Below are 25907 nucleotides of genomic sequence, written 5' to 3' on the forward strand. Positions count from 1 at the left end.
GCGCCAGGAGGGGAAGAGCCTGACGTTCTGGGGCTTCTCTGGGTTTCAGATTCTATAGCCTTCTTGCTGAAGTCAAAATAAGAATAATAACTTAATAGGTAACTTAGGAGGCTGCTGCGTTTGCTAACTCATTCACAGCCATCTCTTTAAGATCCTGAAATGGTCTTCAGCCCTGGGGCTCGGGGCTCACAGCGCTCAGCGTCATAGCACATCAGTGTGGTCCATCTTTATATGTTTGTCTGCCTTCTGGGCAGACGATAGTCTAGAGAACACCAGCCTGGGACTAAAAACACCATGTTATGTGCCTACCTCTGACACTAATCTATAAATGTGACCTTGGCAGTCACTCCATCTCCTTGGGTCTCAGTTTCATCATCTGTAGAGTGGGGATAATTGTGCTGGCTCTGTCTTTCTGACAGAGTTACTTGGATAACCAAATATACAGCACAAAGAAAGTATTATCATTATCATCAGCGAGCCACAGTTCCTCCCTGGGGCGAGTAGAGTCCCAGATCACCAGAGCACTCTGACCCAATCCGAATCCCACTCAAGACTTTCAAGGGTGGGCCCTGTTTCAGCTCCACTGGAGGATCTAGAACCCAAATTTCCGCTGTTCTCATTTTGTCTACACAATTGAAGCACAACTCAGTTATGACAGAGACTAACTGGGCAATTCCAAGGATGCTTTGTTCCAATTTTACAAAGATATTGACATAAAATATGTTCAATCTGACATGAATATAGTGGAGAAGTTGCTATGAGAATTTTTTTTTTTCTTCCCTCCAGGGAGAATTGTTGGAAAAAGAGAGGATTGTGCATAATTCCTACCAAATTTGGAATAAGCTTCACAGTTCCTTTTCTGAATCAGGTAATTGCTTTATATAATTTTGTCCATCTCCACTGCACTGGGGCCCCATTTCCCCCTCTGCTTGCAGTGTTGCAAGGGAAAGCCCATTGTCACGGGAACAGAGCTGAACAGAGGAACTCTTTGCTGTGTAAATGAAAGTTGAACTTGCGCATACCTACTTGATCTGGGGTCAATGTCTAGTTCTTATCTTCCTGCCTATAGGACTATGGACATCTGTTCTGCCTTTCTGATCCCATTTCTTCGGCAGGAGAATCATGACAAAGACCTACCTCCCTCTTAGGATAGGTGACAGAGAGATATGAAAAAAATAGTTTTGCAAACTACTGAAAGACTATATAATTAGATCGTGAGTTTTATACTGCTTTGATTTTTCTGTCTGAGGTTTCTATCCAAATTTCTACTGCTGGTTTTCTTTTTCCTGGGCTCCAGTACTTTTGGTCCCAGGCCTTAAACTGAGTTAGGATTTGCTGGATTTTCTGTTTGGTATCGTTCTCTTCCCTTAGGCAGGAGCCCTGATCCATGTGTACACAGATGGCTCTGTGCTGGTGAGCCACGGGGGCACAGAGATGGGCCAAGGCCTTCACACCAAGATGGTCCAGGTGAGCAGTCTGGAGACCATGGGCATCCGCCCCAGCACTGTGGTGTCTGCGTGAGGGAAGATGCTGTGAAAAAGAGAGCAGTGCCACATACCAGAAGCAGAGGCAGGCCTAGGCTCTGGCCCTAGCCCTGCTGCTCATTTACGTGTGACCCTGGGCAAGTCTGCTCCTCTTCTTGGCCTCAGTTTCCCCATCTGTGCAAAGGGGTTGGCCAGGTGATGATTCAGGCCACTTCCATCACCAGCACTCTAGGGCTCTGTGACTGTGTGTAAGGTGTGTGTTATGTGTATTAAGGTAGCTGGCTACCCTCACGCACACGGGACTCCTCCCAGGGGCGCTGAATTAGAGTTGGCATACCTGCTTGGCTTGTGGGTACTGGCCAAACTGGATTTTTTTAAAAGCCAGGGTTAGTTTAAAAAGGCATTGTTCATCACCATTACATTTATGACTTTTTTTAATCCAACCAAACCACTCCATAAAGTGCTGCTTCAGATTCAGATAGATGTGAGAACATCCGAGTCTCAGTAGAATTATGGTTTACGAAATGATTTTCTTTTCTGTAACAGTGAATCTGAATCCCATCTTGGGGAGAAGGTAGACAAGCCCTTCCCTAGGGGGTGACGTCCTCTCTGTTCGCAGGTGGCCAGCAGAGCTCTGAAGATCCCCACCTCTAAGATCTATATCAGCGAAACAAGTACTAACACTGTGCCTAACACCTCTCCCACGGCTGCCTCTGTCAGCACCGACATCTACGGACAGGCCGTCTACGTAAGGAGCCTCAGGGGCCACCGTGCTGAGGGCCAGCCCAAGGCGGGGGGCATGGAGAGTCCCCGGGCCGGGGGCTGGAATGGCTCCTTGCAGGCTCGTGGCTGTGGCCATGCCTCTGGCTCTCTTGTCCAGGGGACACCAAGCTAAAAGAGGGGCTCAAGAACCACAACCACTTCCATCAAGGCCAGGAAGGATGAACGTGGGAGGGCAAGGGCAGCAGGAGGGAAAGCAGGGGATTCTGGGAGGACACAAGACAATGGAGCGAAATGGAAATTCGATTGTGGGGTCAGCCAGGTCAGACCACGTGCTTTGTCTGATGTCATCAAACAAAGGCGTTTGACGGGAGAAGGCACCTCCTTAGGGATCCCTCAACATCTCCCCCTCTGTCAGCCTCAGGACTGGGTCAGGAAGTGCTCTCCAAGCAAGAGCCAACGGCTTCTACCCTGGGACTCAGACATTCCCAAGAGGGTGGCAAGGCTATCTGAGAGGCACTCTGGGCACAACATCGCTTGTCCTCGGGGTTTTGTTTGGGTCTGGGAATGCAGAGGACTGATGTGTCTGCCATGTGGGGCCTGTGTTCTTCAGGAAGCCTGCCAGACCATCCTGCAAAGGCTGGAACCCTTCAAGAAAAAGAATCCCAGTGGCTCCTGGGAAGACTGGGTAAGTCTGAGCTGATTCAAGTCGCTTTTGCAAATGAAAGCGAAGTTAAGAGCAGGGCTTTGTCCCCGACCCTGGGCAGGAATAGGAGGTCGGGATCCAGTCACACAGGCAAAAAGAAGTTGAGGTGCCCTGTATACTTTCACAGGACAAGCAGACGCTCAGCCGTACGGGGCCCCTCTCTACAGTGTTCATAGTTGAGGGAAGTCACCTGAGGAGAATTTTTGATCCAGAATCTTGACAGCCCCGTGGGAACTGGGGGTTCGGCTACCCTGAGCCTCAGAAGGCGGGGTGAGTGCTACCTCCGCCTCACTGAGAAGTCTTGGTCCCTTGGGGCTGGTCCCCTGCCCCACTTGTCTGCAGTCTCGATGAGCCTCGTTTTCTCCAAACCTCCATCTCTTGGAGGGCTGCCCCAGGAGCCTCTCCCCGTGCCCAGCTCTGGGGTCCGGAGATGCTATCTGGGAGGGGGCAGGGAAAAAGATACTGCCCACGAGTTTATATCATCTCTGTGATTTTAAGAGTGACACAGCGAGCACTCATGATAAGAATGAGCCCAGTTCTCTGATTTCTGGTTCAGAAGCCTGCATGTCAGAAACCCTCAGAGGGAGGCTGCAAGGAAGTGTCTCTCAGGTGAGAGACCTCGGCTCCTCCCATGAGTAGAAATAGCCATGGTGGCCCTGCCTCACCTTCCCCTAATGTTGGAATGAAAGGACTGGATATAACAGTAACACATAAAATGTGACCACACGTGAACCAGCGCAGATAGTACAAATCTCCCTCGATAGAGTCAAAGAAAATAAGCTATTTCTCTCTGACTCACTCACCTTACTATGCCTCACACAACCTGCACTCCCCTGCCCACATTCATAGATACCACATGTATGTGGGTTGATTTGGGTAGTTTGAATTTTAGTATGGATTTGTAAGGCAACGTAATTGTTTTTAATAATGCCTTTCCAATCCGTTGACCTGGGCTTTGTCCTCAACTATCGGCCATGTAGTCCAGTGTTCCTTATAAGCAGATAACCCCCAAAAGGCCATTATCAGAAGGGTGTGATCAGGAGACGACAGGCATCAAAGCTCTTTAGTGTTTGTACTGTACTGAAAAACAAGCCATCACTGCCACCCCTATGATCTGTGTATATATTTGATATCATGCACATATAGTAAGGATCCTAGAGAAATTTTTTCTCTAAACCTTAGTTTTCTCATCTGTAAAATGAAGATAATAATCTTCTTAAGTGCTGACCTTATAGGATTGCACTGAATATTAAGTAAGACAGTATCTGTAAAGGACTCAATAGCATTTGATATATAGTAAAGTGCTTGGTAATTGACAATGATCATGATGCAAACTATATCAGTAACAAATTAAATCTTAGAGCTGTGGATATTGAAAGAAAGAGAGAGAGAGAGAGGAAGGAAGGAAAGAAGGAAGGAACGAAGGAAGGAGGGAAGGAAGGAAGGAAAGGAAGGAGGGAAGGAAGGAAGGAAAGGAAAATTTATTATGTAGTTAAAGAGATAGAATGGATGGAGAGATGGATAGCTTTATTAACAGGAAAGTATAAGTAGGAACACAAGGCTAACATGTTAAGTATCAAATGGGCAGTGTACAGAGCTGCTGTTGTAATGCCCAGATTAGGGAGTAATCACAGGAGAAGTGGATGAAGAGGCAAGCTTGCGCTGGTTGCTGAGGGAAGAAAAGGATTTGGACAGATATAGCAGAGGACCCATGTAAACAAAGGTGCAGACGTGTGGGGACATGAAGGATTGGGAGAGACTTGACACTTGATTTTGGCTGGAGTAGCAATGATGTGTGTGTTACATAAAGCCAGAGAGAAGACTGGGGTCCTGAATGTCAGGCATTTGGTCTATTGCTCTGTAGGCAATGGGGAGACGTGGAAAGCTCTAGAGGAGGGGAGTGACATGGCTAGTGTGGTGTGTTAAGATGACCCCTCTGACTTGGCTGGGCTACACGGCAGGGCGCGGAGGCGACAAGTTAAGAGGCTACTGCAGCGCTCCAGGCTTCAGATGATGAGGACCTAGTGCAGGGGGTACGGTGAGAAGGGGAGGTAAGGTATGCAAGTGAGAATCACTAGGAAAAAGAGTTGATCAGCTTCCAGATGAGGAAGACGAGCTTCTGAAAGCTTAGTGCTGGGCCAGCGTTTCTGGAAACCATGGTTCCCCCTTCCTGACGGCCATTTCCTCTGCTCAGGTCATGGCTGCCTACCGGGGTACAGTGAGCTTGTCTGCTACCGGGTTTTACAGGTAAGTAAGGCGCTGATCTCGCCCATCTTACAGTGTGTCGTCATCTTAACCTCTGCAGGGCCCTCCAGCACTGAACTCTGTCAGCCTATGGTCAGGAGAGAGCAGTTGCACCACAATGTTTGTCTCTCCCATGGACCCCCACCAGCTTCAATTCAAAGATGCTCTAAACTGCGTGGCTCACCCAGCCATGCGCCGGAAGCACGAGCTGTTACATCGGAAGACCTCTGTTCTAGTTCTGGTCTTAGAGTATACTATTCCACCTGGGGGAATCACTGGTTCTCTCTGAACCTGTCTCCTCATTTATTGACATAGCGGGTCAGTGACCAGCCATCCGCCCCTCAGCGTTCTCCTGCAAGAACCAGAGGCGTCTGGTGTTCCGAGTTACCCGTGTGTGTTACTTTGTGCTACGCGTCACATTTCTTTAAGGGGGCTTTCCTTCAAAAGAATGAGAGGAGGATTTAGAGCACATAGTCCTGTTACAAAATGCAGAATTCAGTGGACCTAAAGTGAGTTTTAGAAAAGAGCGCGTATCTTCTGCAACTTTAAAATTCAGTAGCAGAGACCCTGTCCATCTGATTTAGAAGCTGTAAAAAGATATGATCGTATCTACTGTCAGCCATAATGTTTTAGCTTTCTCTGGGAAATTTAACTAGTGCCTTTTCTTTCACAGATCAGTGGATTTGGAAGATAGTTCAATGTTTGCTTTAAAAGGTCTTGTGTGAATTTATGAATATATATAATATATATGTAATATAAATGTATATATATATACTTTTAGGGCAAAGCAATGTTTTGCCAGTGTTCCTTGGGTTATGTAATATTTGACCTACACAAACACAAAATAATGCAAATTTTCTCATAAGTTCCTATTTCATTTTTAGAGTTGATAAAACTGGGGTTATATCAGGGAACACCCAGATGAAGATGGTGAGTTCAGAGGTCAAAGAAGGTGATGATCTCCTGGGAGAAGCCTTTTCCCTCAGCCCTGTATCGGTTTTGTTTTCATGCAGATTCTGATCACATCAGCTCACATCATTATTTCTGTGGAGTGAATAGAATAGCACAGATACAGAGTGTTATGAGCAGAGAACACACACACACACACACACACACACACACAAACACACACACACACACACACACACACACACACCACACACACTCATATATGTTGACTCATGCAAAATTGGAATCTTATAAGATAGTCAGGATTGAACAAGAAAAAAATTTATAAAAGAGCATCTGCTTTTATTAGCAACCCTTTGCTCAAATCATTTGTTGAAACTTAGAAGGGCTCAGTAGATGAGGAGTAATACCAGGCAAGGTGGCTGCGTTAAGAGGCACCCAAGTTGGCACGAGGTACTGATCTTATGACCTTTCACCTCGAGAAAGGAGAGCAGCCCTGTGAGCAGGTGAACTTGTATGAAAAGCTCACAAGCCGGCCCAGAAAGAACCTTTGGTTCTGAGATCTTGAATCCCTATTCAGTAGATCATTTGGAGTGTAGCTTGTGTCCTTCATGAGCTCAGGCAGATCTGTCACCTCCATTTCTACCATGTAGAGGCCAGCATGCTGGGAGCCTCCACTGCTCAGCTCTACAGAATGATTCATATAAAGGCCATTGGCAGAGTAGAGCCAGAGACAAGGGACCAAATGCTCCGGAGTGCCTGGGTTTCATGAACAGGTTCAAAATGTTCAAAACTCATGGACTTTTTTGAAGAACAGCTGAATAAAAAATAAAACCTTTAGCATCTCAAGATTTTAGGGGACAAGCTATCTGTGTGTGTATGAGTGGGGGGCATGTTCCTCTTAATACATGTGCAGTATTTTCTCTTTTCTCCCCCAGGACACCCAACCTTGGCTACAGCTTTGAGACAAACTCAGGGAATGCTTTCCACTACTTCACCTATGGGGTGGCTTGCTCTGAAGTGGAAATTGACTGCTTAACAGGGGATCATAAGGTAAGAAGTTTGCAAAACTTCAGTACTAAAGGGAAAAAGAGAAACGTCTGAAATTGCAATACAAAGAGCTGATAGGAATGAACTTTCTGGTTGGGAAAATAATGTGTTAAATCATGCCTTGGCAAACTTCCTATAAAGGACCAGAGAGTAAATATTTTAGGTTTTCTGGGCCACAGAGACTCTGCCTCAATTATTTCACTCTGTCTTGTAGTGTGGAAACAGACATGAACGTGTGTAAACAGATGCTCATGGATGCGTTCCCATAAAATGTAATCTATGCACACTGAATGTGAATTTCGTATAGTTTTCATGTGTCACAACATATTCTTTTTATTTTTGTCACTCATTTAAAAATGTGAAAACCATTTTTAGCTCACAGGCCGTAGAAAAACAGGGCCTGTGGAATGTAATTTGTGAACCCCTTCCTTACATGATCGACCCAGACACAGACAGGTTCAAAGCCTCAGGAACCTGGGGACCTGCCCTTCCTACTCAGACTCCTGCCTGAGTGTGCCTGGAGTGCTCTGCTTGTGAAAGTACTACTCAGGTTGGCACTTAACAACCTAAGGGTCACCAAGACCCCTCTATCATTCCACATATCCCTTTCTTTTCAAACTGCTTTTATTTTGCTCTCTGCACTAGAACCTCCGCACAGACATCGTCATGGATGTTGGCTCCAGTCTGAACCCTGCCATCGACATTGGACAGGTAAGACTCCTGGGGCGTCAGAGTGGTGACAGACTTGGCCACTGGCGTGCCCCACCACCTCCTAGGGTCCCCAGCCACGGCATCTTGTCCACTGTCATTTTTAAGCAGGTCTGAGCACGGTACCAAGTGAGTCTCCCTGAGTGGGATTTAGGTAGATGAGAGCCCACCCAACTCTCGGGGCGGAAGACAAATCCACGTGGTTAAACTTGGAAAGGGCACTCATACATCAGAAAACAAGATGATGGGTGGTGGGAACACTGGGTGTGCACACACTCAAACGCGTGCATACATGCACACACACGCACACACATGCATAGTCTGAGCGGGAGCATGGGGGAGTGGAGATTGAGTCTGGGATCAATGTGCAGGTCGTGGGGTCTCAGGTCAGAGGCATCTTCTCCCTCCTCATTCCTCTTCCATCGAGGTCAGCTCTTGTACCTAGGAAGTAAATGCTACCAAGCGCGGGGTGGTGGAGGGTCCTGGGAGCAAAAGACATGGGTTCCAGCAAGAGGAATAAAGGGGTGGCTGGAAGAAAATCACTTTTGGAAAACATGAGAGTATTAAGCAGAGCAGCAGAACAGAAAAAGACAGAGGGAGGAATCGAGAACTGAGGTATTGAACATCCGGCAGAAAACGTGCAGTGTTTCTCAAAACTGGACAGTTACTGAGTATAGAGAAACTTAGTCATAAATCTGTTTATTAACTCCCTGAACAATTGTGGTGAGGAACCCCTGCTACAGGCAGGCACAGGGCTCAGCACGGCAGACACAGATGCTCAGCACCTGGTCTCCCCCAAAAACACTTGCTTAGCTACGATGGTGCCACATATCACGATTCTGAGCAGTGAGGCTGGGAGAGCAGACGTGTGGGCCAGCAGAGCATGGCAGTGCCCTTTAAGAGATCTGTAAGCTACAGCAGAGGCGCTCTTCTCCCAGAGGGCAGGCAGGGCTGGGAGTTCAGAAAGCCTCAATCCTACTGTCCAGGAAAGTCCTCCTCTCTTGTGGGGCTGCCCCAAAGCGCATGGTCCCACTCAGCACAGAGGAGGGGCGTGGGCCCCTGCGGCATACTCAGCCACCATCAGCCCACGAGCTTGCTTCTCAGCTCGGGGTCGCCATTTCTCCCCTGGCAACGTGGAAGGAACATCTCCGTCTGCCCTGCGGCAGGTTCTAATGGGAAATTACGCCTACAGCTGCGTGTCCCTCCTGGAATGGCCGACAAGTTCTGAAACTGATTTCAACGTCAGTGCCTTTGCTGTGCCTACACAGATGCCTGGCAAAGGCCCAGATCAGTTATCCTGGGCTGGGGCGGGAGCCAGGGAAGCAGTGGGGGGCTCTTTTCAGCTTCCTTCCAGGCTCCACTGCAGGTGGGGCTTGGTGCCCGCCGTGGGAAGCAGCACCTGTCTTTGGGTGAGGGGGGCGGGAAGGCAGGGTAGCCACGGTCTCTGTCTGCCCTGCAGGTGGAAGGGGCATTTGTCCAGGGCCTGGGCCTCTTCACCCTGGAGGAGCTACACTACTCCCCTGAGGGGAGCCTGCACACCCGTGGCCCCAGCACCTACAAGATCCCTGCATTTGGCAGTATCCCCACCGAGTTCAGAGTGTCCCTGCTCCGTGACTGTCCCAACAAGAAGGCCATCTATGCATCCAAGGTACTGTTGCCCTGGGTCTGTGCTACCTTCCAGTCTACCCTGTGGGAAACCACGGGTGGTGATGAGGGGCTCCAGCCACCCGCCATGTGGGTCTGTGGGGGGCTCATGTGGAAGAGAGAGGAGAACCTGACACGAGCCTTGGTGAGGGCGATGGAGGGGTGGGCCTGGGAACATAGGGAACTGGGTCAAGGATGACACCACCTCTGTGTGGTCCAAGCCAGCGCTTGTGGGTACACTCAGAGGGATTCCTTAGTTCAGTCCTGTAGGTGGAATCCTGACCTACACCCCCGTCCCAGGTGTGCATCCCCAATGCTTGATCTTAGAGATGATCTCACAGGTCCAGCACCCATGTTGTCTCATGAGAATCAGCCTATTGACTGCACACGGGGCAGCGCCTCTGTGCACACACTTTCACCTCCTTCAGTGTCCACCACTAGACCTTAAGTCTTGATCAGCACGCCTGGATGGTTATAACCATCCTTTATTTCCTCCATGCTCTGAATAAGTATGAAAAAATGGTTGAAAATCAGTCAAGCTGATTGATACAGTTGTTGGTCTAGGAAGGAAGACAGATAATTACTTGTAACCAATGAGACACAGCCCTTTGCTCATCTCACGGTTTACTTTACTGTGGGAGGGCCTGGGATACTTTGTGATCCTTGCCATTGGCTCTTACACTTCACTGCACATCAGATCACCGGGCGTTGGAGCTCATGATAAAAATGCAGCTCCATATGTTTATGTATGACTGATTCACTTTGTTATAAAGCAGAAACTAACACACCATTGTAAAGCAATTATACCCCGATAAAGATGTTTAAAAAAAAAAATGCAGCTCCACTGGGCTCACCCTTAGAAATTTTGATTCGGTGGGTCTGTGGTACAGCCCTGGAACCTGCGTTTTTAGCAAGTGTCCCTAGTGATTCTGGTACAGGCAGTCTGTGACCTATGCTTTGGGGGATAAAACAACCTCTGCTAGAAAATAGTTTAATTCCTATTTGTCACGATGCCTCTATTTCAGCAAATTGTGAGAATAATTATGCTGCCTGTAAGAGCTGGTGACAGAGCTGCAGGTAGATTATTCCCCTAGGCTTATTGCTGTGAGGAAAGGGTCAGATTTCTTTTTGTCTGTAAAATATAGTTACTTAATATAACTTTCAACGGTCCATCGTATTTGCACGGTGTCACCAGAGAAAATCACATAGTAAGAGTTAAAAGAAATATACCCACAAGGTTGAGTCATTTACTGCACTGATTGTTCTCAGCCTCTGATTAATTTTGACCGTTCCTCCTGTCTTGCTCAATGTAGCCACTAGTGCTGGCTGGGCTCCCCGACATCCCCAGCCCTGCAGATGTGGAAGCCGGGCCCTCCCCTGACTCCCCGCCTACACTCTGCTCTGTCCACTCAGGCTGTTGGGGAGCCGCCCCTCTTCCTGGGTGCCTCCATCTTCTTCGCCATCAAGGATGCCATCCGCGCAGCTCGGGCTCAGCACACAGATAATAATATGAAGGAGCTTTTCCGGCTAGACAGCCCCGCCACCCCGGAGAAGATCCGTAATGCCTGCGTGGACAAGTTCACCACCCTGGTATGATGCCCCCTCAGTCTGGGGAGGCAGGGCATAGGCTGGGGAAGGTTCTGTTGCAGAGAGAGGGGTGAGACAGTAGGCTCTCTCTCAACTGGGAAGTCTTGGGTCCACGCCCGCCCTCTGCTGTGCAGTTGAGGTACCTCCTCCAACCTGCAGGAAAATAACAAGAAACCCCTTAAAGCTGCAGCTTGCAGCTAGGCCTCCTGAGAGGAAGGAGGGCTGTTTGATGCACATTTATCACCCACAGATTTCATTATTTTCCATAACGATGAGGGTGATGGATAAAACTCCAGAAGAGCCTAATCTTTTGTGTCCATCACTGGCATTTTTGAGACCCTTCTTTGTTAAACACACTGTGTGAGGTACTAAGGAAATGGAGAGAAAAAGAAGAATTAATGAATGAATAAGATGGACCACATTTGTTCTGTGATTACCCTGTGCCATGCTGATACTGGGGACACATAAGTGCCCTTGAAGAGTTTGCAGCCTTTTAGGAAACCAGATGATTGCACTACGTGGTGATCGGTCACTACCTTGGAGGCGTGTGTAGCAGTGAACTCCACGGTCGCTGGAATCATTTTGGGGAAGCCCCTATGTGATACTTGTGGAGACAATGTCTGGCAAAAGGAGACTGTGCCAGGACAGTTTCATCCACTGGTGGAGCCTCAGAAGCAGCCCAGTCTCTGAGTTGGGCTGAAGTGGGCCCTGCATACACAGGACTCTCCAATTGCCTTTGCAGCCTCTATTGAGTTAGCAGAACTGGATTCTTCCTGATACCCAAGTTGGATTTCCTCTTGGATATTTGATAGGAAATTTGATAGGCCTTTTGGGTTTCAAGATGAAGTGGGTACTCATGAACCCAGAGTTCCTGGGATGGGAAGGGTACAGGAGAAGCCCCGGGGGCAGGCAAATCCGCCATCAGTACTGAGCGTGAGGAAGGAAGATGGGTCCCCAGTCAGGCTGCCCTTTAGGTTTTCCAGTAGATTTAGCTTCAGGGTGAGGACCACACAGCCCATGCGCAGGGCTCCCAGGCAGGGAGATGCCCACACCTGTGCAGCAACCTTCCCATAGCCCAGAACCTCCCCACCGTGGCCCCAGTGCTGACAGTTACCCAAACCCCATTCTCAGAGGGCAGAGGTGCTGCATGGCTCCCAGGAAGCGCACACAGATTGCAAAGTTAGCTCCTTGTATATAATCTGATGCAGAACTCAATGATTTGATGAGCCCCTCCTCTGAGGCCCTAGACCTAAAGCAGAGTTTCAAACCTAAGCCCCTTTGTGGTGCCACAACACCCAGGTGATTTTAAATCCCTGCAGTGGATTTGCATGAGCAGCTGATCCAGGAGCCAAGTGTGCTTTTGAAGGACTGTGTCACATGACAAAGGGCCCCTTCTCTAGTTGGTCATCCCTGGGTCTCCAGAGCCTGCCACAGTGCTTACCACATGGAACGAATGACTAGGAAATGAAGGGGTTCTGCCCTGGGGGCACTCCCAACATCTGGGACTGCAGAGTGGTGTCTGGTCTTGGAATGGTGGTTGGCACTGGTGTCCTGAGCTATGTGAAGACCCTGCAGTAAGTTCTCTGTTGTTCCTTCCTAGTGTGTCACTGATGTACCAGAAAATTGTAAACCCTGGTCTGTGAAGGTCTGAAGAAAAAAGCCCCATTGGAGTCTTCTTATCCTACACTGGGGATTCCATGGAAGATGACACTTGCTCTGCAGAACATGAATTTATAAAACCTGCAGGATGACAACGGTGTGATTCACCAGGACGGTGTTTGGAAGAACATTGAATGCATTGGAAGATTTTGATCAAAAATATGATTTATAAACACAATGATAAGCAAATTCAGAAATGTTAGGCCCAAGTGGCTAATAGGCAATTAGCATCATTTCATGTCTGTTGTAATCACGTATTTGAAATAGATTTAGGAAGTGTTTGTGCTATGTCCCAACTCACTGGACAGCCTGTATAACCTCAAGTGTTGACAGCATCTGTTCTTCAAAGAGGATTTCCACAAACCTCCAGAGGCGTAAACCAAAGTAACTCTAAATCTGTGAGCCTTCCTCAGAAAGCTTTTCCTTCAAACCAATGAGCGTCATATTATAAGCTCATATCCACACTCAGATTTGCAATGGGACGGTGGGGTGAGATTCAAACCTCTAAGCACTTCATGGGAGAGAATAAAGAATGAAACAAATTCAAGGTTAATTGGATTTAATCTTCTTAAGCTGCATAAAGTTAAGATTATTCTATAACACCAAAAGCCAACAAACCCAGTTATTGAGTACCTACAATGTATTAGCTTCTTCCTCTTTGTGCATTAAAAAAAGATCAGGTTTAAAAATCTTCAACTGAAGCCGGTAGTTCCCATCTACAAATGAGGCTACTCGAATCAAGATAGGCCAGAGAAAAAACAGTCAAGGAGCCTGGGTTCTCATCCCAGCCATGTCTCTAATTATCTTTGTGACCTTAGGCTGTCACTTCCCTTTTCTGTGCTTCATTTTACTGCAAAATGAAAGGATTGGACTGGAATAATCTCTTACGGTCTTCTCTGGATCTAAACGTCTATAAATATATGACCTAAAAACTCCAGTTACATAAGGGAACTGCAGTGCTCAGAGACTTGGTTCCCTTACTGTGATGGGTGATCATGGGTGATGATCTGGGCTTCATGAACTTGACTTAAATCCCCCCAAGTGTCTAAGGTTGGAAAAGAGAATAGGAGAAAGGCAAGCATCCCCTCTGCTTGTTCTGACGGGTGATTTCATCACCACCTGGTGCTAGGTGGACAGTGTGACCTTGTTATGTGCCTTCACTGTATAAAATATCCAACATTCTGCGGGATGGGATCCACGGTTCTGGCCACAGGAGGAGGATAGTGTAAACCACGCAGCTGAGCCCGGCGCTTGATGTCACCAATAAATGAAACCGTCAGCTGGTTGGCATGTGAGAAATGCTTCATCATCATAATCACACCAGATGCTGACATCTGCCATATATTAGCCAACCTTCATTGCTGGAGAATGCACACACCAAACACTCACATCTACACACACACACACACACACACACACACACACACACACACTTTCTTACAAAATTCCTTTCTTCAGAATATTCTAGACTTTTACAGCATGATTAAAACTGAAGAGCTTTAGAAATAAAACCGGTATTTGCACTGAGATCCACACAGGTCCGTTTCATTGATTTTCTGGAATGTTCTAGGACATGGCCTGAAACTGAGATGTGTCTGTCAGCTGTTAGTAGTCTATCAGGGCTGAACAATGACTGAATTCCCTCTGAGCTTAGGAACAGAGGCAAGGCAGGGTGGTCGTGAAAATCAAACAGGCAAGTGCTTTGTGAGCTGTAAGTCACCGTGCTATTCCGAGGTGTTGCCTTCCTCAGACACCTGGCCTTGCCTTGTTGTCTTATCTGTAAACTGCTTCAACTCTGTAAAGTGAGGGTCCTTGGGCTTGGTGTTGCACAGGGGATGCCAGCACTGACTGCAGTATCTCACTGCAACCTGCAGAGGGCAGTGGAAGACTGGACATGAGACCATAGTCTCCAGCTGGCCCAGCAGCATTGCGTCCGCTGCAGGTTAGTTACCGGGGAGCTGATTTTACTGCCTCAGGATAGACCAGGTGTCTTCAAAGGTCTCTTCAAGAGCCGGATTTGAAGCTGATTTAGCGTTTCAGACTGAAAAAATCTCCTCAAAGGAGCTCTCAGAAGACGTGGGTCAGCTGTGGGAGTCTGAACTCCCGGTGAATGGCTGGCAGGGGAAGGCAGGTCTTACTTTCTCAGCATCTACAACTTGCCAGGTGCCAATTTTCATGTTTTACATACGGGGTCTCATTTAATCATCCCAGTGGCCTTAAGAGGTAGTACTTTAATGTCTGTAATGACATGAAGAAGAAACCCTACCCACAGCCGTGCGGTAAACGGGCGTTTACTCCTGGAAAACAAGCTGCGACTGAGCCATGGAGGCAGGGAAACCTGGCGTATACCGGGAGTCCATCTGCCTGTCAGAGTGGACCCGTGCTACTCAGGCTCCCAGAGGTTGGAGGAGGCCCCTGATGGCCTATCTGTTCGCCTGTGTGCAGGTTAGGACTCTCACAGGGGCACGGCCAAGCCGTGGACTGTGGTCAGAAGGCAGTGATGAGCTTCAACCTACTGCAGCTAAAAGGTGGCTGGGGAGCCAGGACGGGGAGGACAGGATGGATGGAGGTCGTAGGAGGAACCGTGGGCAAGGGATAAGGACAGAAATAGTCCTAGCTGATGGATTTACGACTGGGAACATCCCCGGGCCCACGGTATTTTTATCTTTAGCGGAGGGGGAGCCTGGAAACCATTCCCTTTGCTGCCTATTTTAGATCCTGGGACAAGGCTGTTCGGAACATGCAGCTTCCTTGACCTGCTGAGGCTTGATGTCGCCCTGGGGCCCCCCAGGCCCAGGGACCTGTCCTTTTGTTTTGTCTCTATCCTGGACTGGGGGAGTACATGCCCCCAAGGCAGGAGACAGATCCTGTGACAATCTCATCACCTGAAACAAAGCAGCCCGCCGATGGGAATGGAAGTGTCAGGAACCGCCCAAAGGGCTTTTGGCATCACCTCTGTCCTTGAACTGGCCTGGCCCTGACCTTGTCCAATCTTCTAGACCGACTCAGCATCCTAGAACTGGAGAGAACTTGGGAACCATCAAACTCAAGCTTTTTGTTTAACAACCAAGAATCGTAAGTCCAGAGAGGGTAACTGACTTGTCTACTGTCCCAAGGCACTTTAGTGGGAGAGACAGGCTTATGACAAGGCTGCCTGACTCCTGGTCCAGATGCTTTAAACTAAATCATATATCCACTAGTCAAGCGAGCCTTCTCTTAGGCAACCTTTGGGTCAGATTGTGGGGAAAATGATAGAATTCTAGTCACGTGGGGTGGGAAGACGATATGGACAGCTTGGAGCCCAAGACAAACACTGTGCCCTACTGTCGCCTGTGCTCTAGGACAGGGTGCTGCAATTGGAATCCTTCTGAAGCTCCACAGGTGGGCACAAAACAGTCAGTGCAAAACATCCCCTTGTTCCAAAGTGATGGGCTAAGTCATCTATGCGAGACTTGCAGAGGGGCTTGGCTGGAAACGGACTTTGCTGCCTTTAGCTCCTCACCTACCTCAGGGAATAAAGAAATGAAATACAGAGTTTGAGATATTGGAGAGAGAGTATGTCTTTGAAGACAGCAAGATGTATATCCTTGTTACAGAGAAAAGAGGGAGGGAGGAAGGGATGGAGAGAGAGAGAGAGAGAGATTGTGTATGGGGCAGCGTTTCCCCCACCAGGTCAGGGGAAGGGGAGCTTCAAGGGTCCACTCAGAGACCCACATCCTGAGAGCTTCTTGAGCGGCTGTGGTTGGATCAGCCTGAGGCAGCAGAGCAGCAAGAGGAAGTGGGTGAGAGCGAGTTACCCATCCTCCAGTGTCAGGGCAAGGATACCAGTGTGGCCACACTGGAGGAAGCCACCCAGGAGGACTGCCTGGAGGGGGTGATGTAATCCCAACAGAGGGAGAGACCATTTTGTGCCTAGGGATCAAACTAGCCTCCGGTTAGCTTGCTCCAGGGTGGCCCACTGGAGCACCCTTCCGAGTGCTCTACTGTGCCTTTGTGATGGCCCGAGCCTGAGACCTGAGATTTCTCACTCAGAAGTCTTTCCTGAGAATGAGCCCTGAATGTTGGGGGAGGGGGCTTAAGCAGCCCAGGCTGCTCCCACTGTTCTGATGCATTCAGAACACCAGCCCTAGAAGCACAGAGCGCGTTTCTGAGAGTCTGGGCAGCGTGTGGCTTGCCGCCTTTTCCTCCTGCCTTCCCATCTCCATCACACCCTAGCGGGGCTGGAGACCAGGGCCCTTCCTCCGTGCAGCCAATTGTCCTCACCCATCAACAGCGTTGAACTGACCCATGCATGTGCCCTGTGTTCTTCCTCCCATGAGATGTGTATTTCCTGGGGTCCTCCTGTCCATGTGATGTACTGAAGGGAGGCTGCCTTTCCTTGCTTCCCACCAAGGCTGGAGTGAACACCTGCCCTGGGCAGTGGCACCAGCATGCCTCAGGCAGAGCTTGGCTATTTAGGAACTGAGTGTGGGCGGGCCAAGCCCCTCTGCTTCTCTTCTTCCTCTCTCTTGGGCAAGTCACTTAGTCCCTCTGAACCTCAGTGTTTTCCTCTGTAAAATCGGCTTGAATAATCATACCAACCCTGCAAGAAAATTTTATTTCTAAATGGACATGCATGAGGTATCCACCGCAGCATGGGGAATCGTCCTTCCTGCAAAAAAATTATAAATGGAGATACTCGACTTTGGTACTTGCTTCTAGTCCTTTATCAGACCCACATAATTATTTTGTACGATAGTTTCTTAAAGCATTTCTATGTACTGAAACAATTATACACAGAAGTGGAACATCTTGTCTATTACTCATGTTTTGAGTGTTGTGTTTATAACCAGATACACTTTGAATTTGTTTGTTTCCCTGTGGAGGGTCTGTTTTTCCTTTAAGAACTTTTTTCTTAAATAAATTCAATTACAATGTATACCAAATATAAGTAATATGGAGAAAAATAAAAGACACATATATACTTCCCACCCAGTTCTAAAAATGTTTGTTTGCCCATATTTGTTTCTCATGCTTAAAAATGAATAAGTACAGCTGAAGCCTTCCATTTCATTCCACCCCCGCCCTCAGACTTGCCTCTCTGCCTTAAGGTAGTCAATATTCTAAGGTTGGTGTCTATCCTCCCCCTTCATGTTTTTATATTACATGTATATTCATTCACAGGCAACGTACAGTAGTTGTGCATGAATGTGTTTCAAAAGGCCTACCCATCAACCACCAGAATGACTAAAATTAAAAAGACTAAAAATTCAAGTGTGAATAAGATGCAGCGTAACTGGAACTCTCACACACAGCTAGGAAAGTAAATTGGTAAAACCCTTGGGGAGAACTACTGAGAGTCTCTACTTAAGCTGAAAGTCTGCATACCCCCTGACCCAGGAATTGCTGAGCTTATACCTCAGAGAAATGCATGCACATATGCACCAAAAAAAAAGTCCAAGACTGATCATAGGAGCACTGCTTGTAATACCTCCAAAATAAAAACATCCCAAATGTAGATCACCAATGAAAAGCATAAATTATCGTGGCACGTTCCTACAATGGAATCCTAGCATAGCAAAGAGAACGAATAAACTATAGCTACATGCTTCAACAAGGATGCGCCCCCCAAACATAATATGGAATTAAAGAAGCCAGACAGGAAACAAGTACACACTTTGTATGTATATGATCCCATGTATATAAATTTCAAAAATAGGCAACACCAATCTATAGGATTAGAGGTTACGAGAGTAGTTACCTTTGGACAGGGGTAGTAACTAGAGCAGAGCAAGGTGGAGGAGACATCTTCTGGGATATTTGTTAACGTTCTGTTTCTTAACCTGGGTGTTGGTTACAAGGGTGTGCCGCTTGGTGAAAATTCGTTGAATGGTTCATCATGATGTGTACATTTTTAGGTATGTATATTGCTCTTCAATAAAATTTCCTTTGGAAAAAAACCCACATCCATGATATCATATGGTGAAATCCTTCTGCAACTTGCTTTTCCACTCAACCTTACGCTTTTAATATGTATTCATTTGATCTAGTTCAGCCATTTATCTGTTATGTAGTGTTTTATTATAGGTATATGCCAAATTTTATTTCTTCTTCCTCATACTAGCAGATGTTCATGCTGTTTCCAATCTTTCACTGCTACAAACAACACTGTGGGAAACATCCTCGAACATACCTCCTTCTGCAACGGGTGAGAATTTTCCTCCACAGCCCATACTCCCAATTGTCATTTCCGGGTATGTCTACTTTGTTCTTTTATTTCTGACTTGTTCATGTTATGTTTTAGTTGAGTCTCTTATAAATAGTATATAAGATGAGGATGTGTGTGTGTGTGTGTTTAAATGCAATTTGAGAATCTTTCTAACTGGCAAAATAAGGTATTTACAGCAATTGTGATTAATAATGTATTTTGATTTATTTCTGTCATTTCGTTTGGTGTTTCTCTACTGACCGTGTTTACTCTCTTTTGCCCATTGTCTTCCACTGGCTTAATCAAGCTATTTCTTTCCTTCCTGCCCTGCTCTCTCTACTAGTTTTTTTGTTCTACAATCTATTTCTACTCTTTTAGAGATAATCTTTAAATTTTTAACATGCACACTGTATTTAGAAAAGCCTATGTTTAATTAAATATATATGCTGCCACGAAACAGGTTAAGAACCTTAAAATGCATGAACTCTGATCATGCCCTCTCTTCCTCCATCTCTGTAACTGAGTAGTTTCACCTTGTTCTAACACTTTCTTTAGTCATTGTTGTGTTATCCTTGAAAAGGTTAGTTGTATTCATATGTTTACCTTTGTCTTCTCATCATTGCTTTTATATCCCACTCTTCCTTCTGGGTTCAGTTTCCTTCATTAAGAGACACATCTTTTAGTAGTTTTTCAGTCAGAGTTTGTGAACGGTAAACTCGGTCTTTTTTGTAAAAATGTCTTTATTTTGCCCTCATCCTCAAATCATGATTTAGTTGGGTATTGAATTCTAGGAAGCAGCTCTTTTCTCTCAGTCCTTGCCATATATTTTTCTGATGGCAGTCAAATTGTCATTCTTTTGCAGGTAATACATCTCTCACTGGCTGCTTTTCTTCTGTTAAGGTATTTTAAGATATTCCATTATCTAGGTATGTGTTAACTGTTTATTATGCTTGGGATTCTCTCTGCTTCTTCATTCCCATGTCAACATCAAAGGATATTGGTGGGGATCTACTCTGCTTGGTCCTTCAGGGACCAAATGTAACAGAGGCTCCATCATCTGGTAGTTGCATCAATGGGACTATGAGGTCTCTTTGGAGCTCTTGCTGACTTCAAGCTCCCTCTTCTTTTTGGAACGTGGGGGTGTCCCTTTCTTTTTTTTTTGAGCTCAGCTGGGTGTTATGTTACATTTTCTTCTACATTTCTATCCATTTGAAGCAGAAGAAGAACATTCATTTAATTAAAACTTCATGTTGCCAAGAAGTTGAATCTTTTAAGAGGTTATATTCTAAAACACTTTAGATAACTTTCAATCCTATTTATTTTGCATATGAATTTACATCTCAGAGCCAACTGCCGGAGCATAATTCCAAGCATCCCCATATTCATATATCCTTCTGTTGCCCATTCTAATTTTCCTTATGCTGTCAGTATCCATCATCAATCAGCTATTCCTTTCTATATTTACAAATATTTCTAGGGTCCATCTTTCAATTCCTAATTGCCACAGTAATTCATCTTATTAAAACAATAACCACCCGTACAGGCTGTGAAACATACTTCCAAGAAAAATTTAGCACTGACTACACATGAGGTGCTGTGCCCTGGAAGGAAAATGAAGATGAATAAGCCTCAGTTGCTGCCCCGAGTAGCACATCATCTAGTAGGATAAATATGACATGTACATAAATAACCCTACTTATATAACCCAGGTGGACCATGGTAATGGCTGAAGAGGCTCAGGGCAGAATGCTTTGAGACTTCAGAGGGGACACACGGATAGATGGATAAACTGGAGAAGGCTTCATGGAAGTGGCATTTGTACTGAATGATGGTGCTGAAGGATGGTGTGTTAATTTTCTATTGCTGCCACAACAAATTGCCACAACAAATTACCACAAATTTAGTGCATTAAAACTACACCTTGTAATGTACAGCATGGTGACTATAGTTAATAATACTGTACTGCGTTGCCAGGAGAGTTATTATCCCACAGTTCTGTAGGTCAGATATGTGGGTACCATGCGGCTCTGCTGGCTCCTTTGCTTAGAGTTTCACAAGGTCAAAATCAAGGTGTTGGCAGGGCTGCATTCCTTTCTGGAGGTTCTGCAGAGGAATCTGCTTCCAAGCTCATTCAAGTTGTTGGCCGGATTCACTTCCTTGTGGTGGTAGGACTGAGGTCCTGATTCCTTACTGGCTGTCAGCTGGGGCCTGTCTTTGCTCCTAAGGGGACATTCACGTTCCTCCTCATGCTTTCCATATGCCCCACCCCTGCCCCCAGCAGTGAGGGCAAATCCTCTCATGCTTTGAATATCTGTGATTTCTTCTTCTTGTCTCTTCTGACCCCAGCTGGGGAAATTGATTAGATTGGGCCCCACCTGGGTAATCAACCTATTTTCAGGTCTGTAACCTAATTTACATCTGCAAAGTTCCTTCTGCCTTGCAAGGTAAGGTATTTACAGGATCCAGGGATTAAGGCATGGACTTCTTTGGAGAGCCATTATCCTGCCTACCTTTGATGGGTAGAATTTACATAGGCTGAGCCTGGCCAGAGGGCTCTTCAGGCAGAGGAAATGGAAAGAATGAACTTTGGAGACAGGAGACCTGCTGCAAGGAGCAGTGAGAACAGCCAGCCTTCCTCTCCGGGTGTCCCCCTAAGGAGCAAAGACAGGCTCCCAGCTGACATGTCTATTAATATTCTTCCTCCATGTTATTTTTAATGGATACATAGTTTCCTATTGTATGGATGGCACCGTGGTTTATTTAATGAATCCCCCCCACCCCGATGTTGACATTTGGCTTGTTCCCAAGTGGTTTTACCATCATAAACAATGCTGAGATGAGCATAACAAAGGTTGTTTTTATGGACACAGCGGACAGGATGTGCTCAGACTCCCAGCAGGAATGCAGAGGGGAGCCTGGGTGCAGTCACAGCTGCTGGGGTGAATGCCTTCTTGCCCGTGTCCCCGGCGGGGCCTCTTGGCTGTTCCCATGTGTGTCTTGTTTTGCAGTTAACTTGATCCAACTGCACCCAGGGCTCCAGTTGGGACCCTGGAGCTGCGGCGTGAGGAGGGGGTGTCGGAGCAGCGGTTGAGCGCTGCCGCAGACAGTGGGCGCTCAGGGTGCAAAGGCAGTAAAAAGGAGTGACGGTAGCTGTGTGCAGTGCAGGGCTGGTTAAATGACTGCCCGAAGCCGGCTGACCCTGCCCTTTATACTGCCACATGGAAAACCACCCTGATTACAATAAGCTATCATTCTAAAGCAAATCTTGGAGGGATTGTTTATATATGTACACACACGTCTGCTTTAGCTTTGAGATTACTCATGTTTTAACAGCAAGCTACATGTCTTAAAGTCTAGTTATTGGGAATGTTCAGGCCCCACTTGTGTTGGTGTCATTCTGCACCCCTACGTACTATAGGGCTCACCATGTAATCCATAATAAACTACATCAACCATGACAAACCCACAGTAAGTTATCATTAAAGACCAAGAAGAGCAGCAGTTCAAAATCATGACCAACTCAAGACAGTGATGGGCCTCTGACTACAGTGAGTCCTCCTAAAAGCATCTCTGGGCACTTCAGTGTCTTTGTGGACATGTGCCCCGTGGAAGTCCACAGAATGGCCACATGCTGCCATGCCAACCGGGGAGAACAGTGACTTGGGGTCCACTGTAAACCCGACTAAATTTTTAATGTGAGTTTATAGATCCCAAATAATAGTAGTAATTCACTTGATAACTCACTTGGTAGGTATTTGGTAAATAATCTTTTGATATAGAAATAAAATTTTATACAAATTAAAGGGAGGATCAGTGAGGGACTTACCAGAAGGATCTTCCCAGTGCTTGAGGGGGTAAATATTATACACTGAGAAGCCTTAATCTAGAGCAACAGAATCACCTGAGCTGGTTACTGAAAATGCAGCTTCCAGGGCCCCCCCACAGAGATTCTGGTTAAATGGGTCCGGAGTGGGAGCCCAGGAATCTGCATTTTAAACAAGCAGGGAATACTGATGTAGGTGGTTCACAGACGCAAATTGATCAAAAACACCCTAGAAAAAGAGTGGGCCCACTCTAGGCCAGATGCCTGCGTACCTGCTATTCTGAGAGAATTTCCAGGGCTGGAGTTTGCCTTTATGAGTTGGAGGTGGGCAGGTGAGTCAGGCTGGTTTATACAGCCAGAGACAGGGAGGGCAGTGAGGAAGGGCCCAAGCAAGGTGAGCTCTCTATGTTGGAGAAATCTTCTGGTTTGATCCTTGAGTTGTGGCAGCTGAGAGAAAACTAAAATCCTCTTAGAGGGAATGGGACCAAGGAATGAGAGACTCAGAAGCCAAGGCTGGAGATGCAATGTGAGAGGGAGAAGACCTCACAGAGAGTGCTGGAAGGACACAGGGGAAGTGATAAAGGAAAAGGAATGTACATCCACACAGCACTGACTGTGGACCAAGGGCTTTACCTGTCTATCTCACTCACAGCTCACCACAGTGCTCCGAGCTGGCAATAGCATTCCCTCCTACATGTGCAGAGAGGGTGGCTCGGAAGGTTAACCAACGGGCTGAAACATAGCTGGCAGTCAGGATTCCATTCCAGGGCCGTATGGTTCCTGAGCTCTGGCTCTTTACCTAGAGCTTTGAAAGATGAGTAGATTATGTGCAACCACTCTCTCCATTTATTCGTTATTTCATTTATCCACCCAACAGGAATGAGCTGCTACTAAGTCTCAAGGCACTGAGATAGGGTCCAGGGATTGACTGGTAAACAAAAAAGACATTATCCTAGATTTTAATAGACACATACATTAGACAACCACACAGGTTAACTATAACTTTGCAAACAGTTGTAAGAACTAAAAAAGAAAATTGCAGGCTCTGTACAAAAGAAAGCAGGGGCTCTTATTTTAGGCTGGAGGATCAGAAAAGGCCTCTGTGGGAATGTGACATTTAAGCTGAGACTTGAAGGATAGGTTGGAGTTAGCCAAGCTCGAGTGTAGGGAAGACTGTCCCAGAACTTCTGTGATGATGGGAATATTCCGTATCTGTACTGTCCAGTATGGTACCAATGAGCCACATGTGACTTTTTTTTGAGGTACACGGGCCTCTCACTGTTGTGGCCTCTCCTGTTGCGGAGCACAGGCTCCGGATGCACAGGCTCAGCGGCCATGGCTCACGGGCCCAGCCGCTCCACGGCATATGGGACCTTCTCGGACCAGGGCACGAACCCGTGTCCCCTGCATCGGCAGGTGGACTCTTAACCACTGCGCCACAGGGGAGCCCCACGTGTGACTCCTGAGCCCTTGAAATGTGTTTCATGTGACTGAGGAACTGAATTTTAAATTTTATTTAATTTCAGTTAATTTAAGTGTATATATAAAAAAGCCATGTGTGGCTAGTGGCCATTGTATTGGACAGCCCAGCTCCAGAACAAAGGGAAAGCTTGTGCAAAGGACCTGCGGTGGAAAGGGATTTGGTGGCTTCCAGGAGCCTAGTGTTGGGCTGCAAGGGGGAGATGGAGCAAGGTGTCCAGGCCTCATGGGGGTTTTCGATTTTACTGCGATGGGGAAGTTGATGAAGGGTTTTCAGAAGAGGAATATCTTGGTCAATTTTACTTTTGAAGAAGCTCACTCTGTGCTATGCCAAAAGGATCATAGAGGGTGAAAGTAGGAGAAAAGAAACCACGAAGGAGGGGATGGTGATGGTTCAGCCTAGGGCGGAAACTGGAAATGAAGAGAAGAGGACAGTTTTGTGCTACCATTTTCAGGTGGAATCGACAGAACATGCAGTTTAAAAGAGACAGAATCCAGCTCCCCAGACCTGTGTTGACTAATATGGTAGTCACCAGCCCCTTGTGGCTACTTACATTTAAAGTAATGAAAATTAGGGACTTCCCTGGTGGTCCAGAGGTTAAGACTCCATGCTCCTAATGCAGGGGACCCAGGTTCGATCCCTGGTCAGGGAACTAGAGCCCGCATGCTGCAACTAAAAGCCCACATGCCACAACTAAAAGATCCCACACACGGCAGCGAAGATCCCACATGCCGCAACAAAGACCCGGTGCAGCCAAATAAATTAATTAATTTAAATAAATAAATTAATTAATTAAAATTAAATGAAATAAAAAATGTTGCTTGCCCACACAAGGCACATTTCAAGTGTTCAATGGCCACACCTGGCTACCGGCTGCCGTTACTGCACGGTGTAGCTTTAGTGAACATGTCCATCATGGCAGTAACTTCTGCTGGCGAGTGCTAAGATCATTTGGAAAAGTATTTAAAAATGGGTCTATAAGAAATCAAAGAGGTCATTAAGTCCAACACCCTCATTTTAGAGGTGACCTGTTGGAGGATGCCCAGGTGACGTCACTAGAGGGGCACCCACACAGGCTCTCCTGTGGCAGCCTCCTACGCTCGCTGGCTTTGTAAGCATCATTGGCAGAAACTCCAGCTTTCCGGCTCCTGGGAGGCTCAGGCCTGATCCTGACTCAGATCACTTAATCATTGCATAGCAGCCTGGAAGGAGAAGGAAGGGCGAGATATAAACAAAACATAGAGGGGTGGGATAGGGAGGGTGGGAGGGAGGGAGCTGCAAGACGGAAGAGATATGGGAACATATGTATATGTATAACTGATTCACTTTGTTATAAAGCAGAAACTAACACACCATTGTAAAGCAATTATACTCCAATAAAGATGTAAAACAAAACAAAACAAACAAACAAAAAAACCCATAAGCACCATTATTGTTTCCAGCTAACATGGCCCAGGGCTGGAGGCCCGAAGGATGTGTCTTTAGTCCTTTCAGCAGGAAAGGATGCATTGCCTCTGGAAACCACATACCACATGGGGAGCCTCATTTGTCATTCAGTCCCATCCCCTCACTCAGCCTCTCCAAAGATACCAAAGAAGTGGGTTCCAAAGAAACACTACCGGCTCACACTTTACACTGAAGTCTAGATCCCAAGTAGATCTTGTCATCAGAGAAGGAACAAGAAAAGAAAAAAGAAAGGAAAAAAC

At 46.7% G+C, this 25907-nt stretch overlaps 1 protein-coding gene across 1 annotated transcript in view; it reads left to right on the top strand.

Moving 5' to 3' along the window:
• The window catches only part of XDH (xanthine dehydrogenase), a gene marked incomplete at its 5' end in the record, with an annotated part of 51687 nt that overhangs the window by 19179 nt on the left and 6601 nt on the right, over positions 1–25907 (top strand). Inside the window, 11 exons of the mRNA XM_079940778.1 lie at positions 787–868; positions 1372–1467; positions 2104–2232; positions 2623–2892; positions 5105–5157; positions 7002–7116; positions 7759–7824; positions 9281–9469; positions 10879–11055; positions 18815–18944; positions 19761–19798. Coding sequence (XP_079796904.1) covers positions 787–868; positions 1372–1467; positions 2104–2232; positions 2623–2892; positions 5105–5157; positions 7002–7116; positions 7759–7824; positions 9281–9469; positions 10879–11055; positions 18815–18944; positions 19761–19798 — 1345 coding nt within the window. The remainder of the gene's footprint in view (positions 1–786; positions 869–1371; positions 1468–2103; positions 2233–2622; positions 2893–5104; positions 5158–7001; positions 7117–7758; positions 7825–9280; positions 9470–10878; positions 11056–18814; positions 18945–19760; positions 19799–25907) is intronic.

This window comes from Stenella coeruleoalba (assembly GCF_951394435.1).
Source record: "Stenella coeruleoalba genome assembly, chromosome: 13".
Taxonomy (NCBI): Eukaryota; Metazoa; Chordata; class Mammalia; order Artiodactyla; family Delphinidae; genus Stenella; species Stenella coeruleoalba.